This window comes from Octopus bimaculoides, chromosome 10 (genome assembly GCF_001194135.2).
Source record: "Octopus bimaculoides isolate UCB-OBI-ISO-001 chromosome 10, ASM119413v2, whole genome shotgun sequence".
Taxonomy (NCBI): Eukaryota; Metazoa; Mollusca; class Cephalopoda; order Octopoda; family Octopodidae; genus Octopus; species Octopus bimaculoides.
Window position 1 is genome coordinate 47842826 of NC_068990.1, and position 4850 is coordinate 47847675.

Genomic DNA, 4850 nt, shown 5'->3' on the forward strand with positions numbered 1-4850 from the left:
AACCACTACCCCACCTTCACATCATCACACCCCAACATAGTCACCAGCTCCTATCCACACGCACATACACATCTCACATACACACACGCACGTGCACCTACATTTTGGGATCACCAGTACTTTATTATCTCCCCTTCTTCCTAGCTCTCCTGTCCAACTACCTTTGTCCAACCAGTCACCATGATTGACCACGACATGCTTTTTTTTAGTTTCCATCTACCAAATCCACTCACAAGGCTTTGGTCAGCCTGAAGCTATTGTAGGAGACACTTGCTCAAGGTGCCATGCAGTACGATGAGAACCCAGAACCATGTGATTGGTAAGCAAGGTACTTACCACACAGCCATGCCTGCACCTATATTATTTTATTCTATTACTTGTTTCAGCCGTTTGACTGCGGCCATGCTGGAGCACCACCTTAAAATTAATAAAGATCAGGAGAATGGAGATTTACACATCCATGTTTTATTATACAGTTATTTGCAACATTCTTTCCTTGGACGTACACAGGTTTTGGCTGAATCCATCGCACACTGTTTTGGGTGCACCTTGGTGTTAATTGTTGGTGCGCGCACGCACGCACACACACGCACACACACACACACACACTTACACAATTGTTTGCAGAATCCAATAGAATCGAAGTGTTTTTGATAATAAGGATCCAAGGTAGAGTCCAGAACTACGTACCTGTGTATCAACAGTGTGTATGGACACTCACATACTTACTAGAGTATATATGGATTTGTCCTTCCAGTTATGCATGCATCTACACATATAGACCAAATACACTCAATGTATATGTAAAATCACACAAGGGTATACTCTGGTTCAAGATCCAACGCAGGGGAGGTTCTGAGTGTGGTGTAGTATAAATAATAACACAAATGAGCTGAGGTTCACTACAGCTGTTTCAGACATGTTTTTTATTGATAAACAAATTAATTACATCTTGTGAATTAAACAAATTAATTACATCAGGTGAATTAAAATTAAAATCCAAAATTTGATATTTAGGATTTTCCCCCCAAAAGGTATAAAATGTATTTAGAATGTATTTTGATTCTCTCATCTTGATGTCAGTTGACTCTCTCTCTCTCTGTCAGTCACCCTCCTGCTCTCCACTTCCATCTCTTGCATAATTGGTGGTTACTTATTCCCTTTCTTCTCCCATTCCCCGTCTCTCACCTCTGTACTATTATACAACCTCCACCCACCCACTCTCACAGTCCTGCCTTACTCATTTCTACCCACCTCACCACCACTATTTTTACTGCTTTCTATTTTCACCTTATCACTCCCATCCTCTCTCCTAAAATGTCAGTTGTCACAACATGAAACCTGTTCTATTTTAACCTTTTCTCTCATACTTTTACCCCACATCTCCCAGCATAAAGTAGTCCCCTAGGGAATTTGTGGTCTTGCAAACTGCATGGGGACCTCACTAGGTAGCATGGGAAAGATGCTTAGTATACATGTAAAGTGATTGGTGTTAGGAAAGTTGTTCAGTTGTAAAAAACCATACCAAAGCAGACACTGGAGAACAATGCAGTCTTTGGGCTCATCAAATCCTATCCAATCATCCAACTCATATCAGAATGAAACATACACATTTAATGACGATGCTATATATATATTTAAAGCCATAGCTGTCACTTGCAAGCAAATATGACATAGCAACATGTGCCATGCTTTTGTTTTAGTCATTTGTTTTAGCTATGTAGCCACAAGCAGATGTAAGCATCCTCTTAACTCCAGTACCTTTGACTGAATAGATTATCAGGAACTGAAGATTTGAGACATGGAGGGAAAATGGCTGTGCCAGTGGCCAGCTGGTGCTCCTTTTCAGTTGAATAGACTAGAGAAATATGAAATGAAGTATCTTATCCCAGGGTGTAATATGCTGCCCTGACCTAGGAATCGAGCCCATAATCTTTTGATAGTGTACTCAACACCATAACCATGATATATAAAGCTTTGAAATAAATGTCTTTTACCATGTACAATTGCTACATGTTACTAAATTATCAGATCTATTTAAGACATCCTTCACAATGATTTTTTGAAATTATAACTATAATTTGAAAAAAAGAGGGTTACATTCTTAACCCTACATTTTCATAATTTGAAATGCACCTTTATCATATGGTATCTAAATTAATGATGCAGTTGTGTAGTTTTGAGATTTCTAAACTGTCATTCTCTATAACAGATTGCTATAAACAATGCAACCAACAGATTACCAACAATGGACACATTAATTTGCTCCAAAGTTCAACAATTCCTTTGTTCCTAAAGTTCAACAAATCTCAAATCATTCTCATATCAGCTGATATTTGATTACATTGTACAATTACCATGGTTACACTTGTCAGCACATGTTAAATAACAAGTTCCTCATATCAGGTCCTGCTTGAATTAGATTAAAATTGCTGTTGGTATCAATAGTAAACACTTTCAGAAAACCCTTAATGCAACACTTAAACTTTGTGTACTCATGGATTATGAAGCAACTATTACAAATATTGGGCACTTTGGTAATTACCAGAAGTTAGTTCTATGCTTGTTGGGCTTCTTTTTCATGGCAAGTGGTATAGAAACACTATTAAATGTGTTTATAATTTATGTTCCAGAATTCAGGTAAGATTTAGATTTCAACACACACACACACACACACACACACACACACACACACACACACACACATGTACACTGTAAATATTTGCTATTAATCTTATTTTGTGTAAAGGTCAAGAGAATCATTTAAAACACATTACATTCGTTTTCATTATAATCTTTTATTGTATTGCATATTGGTAGACGTCAACAAGTTTTGTCATACATTTATGGCCTGGTTATATTGACACAATATCATCATAGTGAGATCATAGATACACAACACAAATATAGTGGGTAGGGGTTAAGAAACCTAATTAATAGCCATGAGATTTCAGGTTCAGTCCCACTTTGCCATACTTTGAATAAATGTCCTCTGCTATAGTCCTGATTTGGCAAATGCCTTGTGAGTAAATTTGATAGATGGGAACTGTGCAGAAGCCTATTCTCTCTCTCTCTCTCTCTCTCTCTCTCTTTTCCTCTCTCGCTCTCTTCCTCTCTCTCTCTTTTCCTCTCTCTCCTCTCTTTCTCTGTATGTGTGTATGTGTGTGTGTGCATCACCATCACCATAGTTGTTGTCATCGCCATTGTTTCAACATCCACTTTTCTATGCTTGCCTAGGTCAGACAGAATTTGACAGGGAGGCACAAACACACACACACACATGCACATATACATGCAGACATACATACACTCATACATACATACATACTTAAATATAAGAGAACATTATTAGTCCTAAAATAATAGCATTAGTGGCCGCGAGTGTATATATATACACACATATATACACATACATATGCATATAAAAATTTGTGTGTGTATATATATATATATATATGTATATATATATGTGTGCATGAAGCTTTGTGATTGAATTTGGTAGGCGGAACTTACTGCCGTGTGTGTATATGTCTGTGCATGTGCTTGTGCCTCTTTCCCAGAGAGTGAGAGAGGGAAATATATATATATATATATATATATATATATACCTCCTTGCTCTCATAGCTGAATCTCTCCCAGAACTAGAGAAAAAATTTCAGGTGTGGAAGCAAGGTCTAGAATCTTAGGGCCTTAAAGTCAATGTAGCAGAAACCAAAATCCTAGTTGGTAGGAAGGTGGACAAATCACAAAGCCCTTCAGGTAGATGGCTCTGCTTGATCTATAGAAAAAAGTGTAGGTAGTAACTCAATAAGATGTACCCAGTGTAAGCAATGGACACATAAGAGGTGCAGCAATATCAAAGGAAGGTTAACTGAGATGATAGATTTTGTATGCGGTAGATGCACAGGGGTAATAAACACCGAAGATCTTCAGAAAACAGATTACAATACATGCCAAGGGAGAAACTAGAAGTAGTTGATAGCGTCCACTACTTAGGTGACCAAGTCTGTAGTGGGGGTGGATACTTTGAGAGCGTTGCCACTAGAATAAGAATAGCCTGGGCAAAGTTCAGAAAGCTCCTACCTCTGCTGGCAACAAAGGGCCTCTCGCTCAGAGTGAAAGGTAGACTGTCTGATATATGTGTGCAAACAGCCATGCTACACAGTAGTGAAACATGAGTCATGACTGTAGAGGACATACGTAGGCTTGAAAGAAATGAAGCTTGTATGATCTGCTAGATGTATAATGTCAATGTGCATATGCGACTGAGTGTAAGCACCCTGAGAGAAATGTTGGACATAAGAAGTATCAGATTTGGTGTACAATATATATATATATATATATATATATATATATATATATATATGCTGTGATTGAGAAGACCTGGCAAGTAAAGTGAGACCACAGCCATGCATGTTCAACCTAGTTAAGAGTACCTCTGATGCATTGGGTGGTATGATATGCTTGAGTAGACCTGTTGAGTCAAGTAAAACCAATATAGTAGCTGTCGCCAGTTCCCTCAACTGGCTCCTATGCTGGTGGCATGTAAAAAGCACTATCCAAACATAATCAATGCGAAGACTGCTTGACTGGCTCCTGTGCCAGTAGTATGTAAAAAGCACCTACTACACTCTCAGAGTGGTTGGTGTTAGGGAGGGCATCCAGCTGTAGAAACATTGCCAGATCAGATTAGAACCTGGTGCAGTCACTGGATCTCCAGATCTCAGTCAAACCATCCAACCCGTGCCAGCATGGAAAATGAATGTTAAATGATGATGATGATGATATATATGCATCCATACATATATACATATTTACATATACACATATATATAAATATATATATATAT

The 4850-nt window shown here is 38.1% G+C and overlaps 1 protein-coding gene across 6 annotated transcripts in view; it reads left to right on the plus strand.

The window, feature by feature from the left end:
• Positions 1-2364: 2364 nt before the first annotated feature.
• The window catches only part of LOC106882190 (organic cation transporter protein), a 137470-nt gene continuing 134984 nt past the window's right edge, over positions 2365-4850 (plus strand). For all 6 annotated transcript variants that reach the window (XR_008265051.1, XM_052971176.1, XM_052971174.1 and 3 more), the window contains exon 1: positions 2365-2640. Coding sequence is in view for 5 of the 6 variants with exons in the window: in XM_052971176.1 (XP_052827136.1) it covers positions 2498-2640 (143 nt within the window). In the remaining variant the exon portion in view is untranslated. The remainder of the gene's footprint in view (positions 2641-4850) is intronic.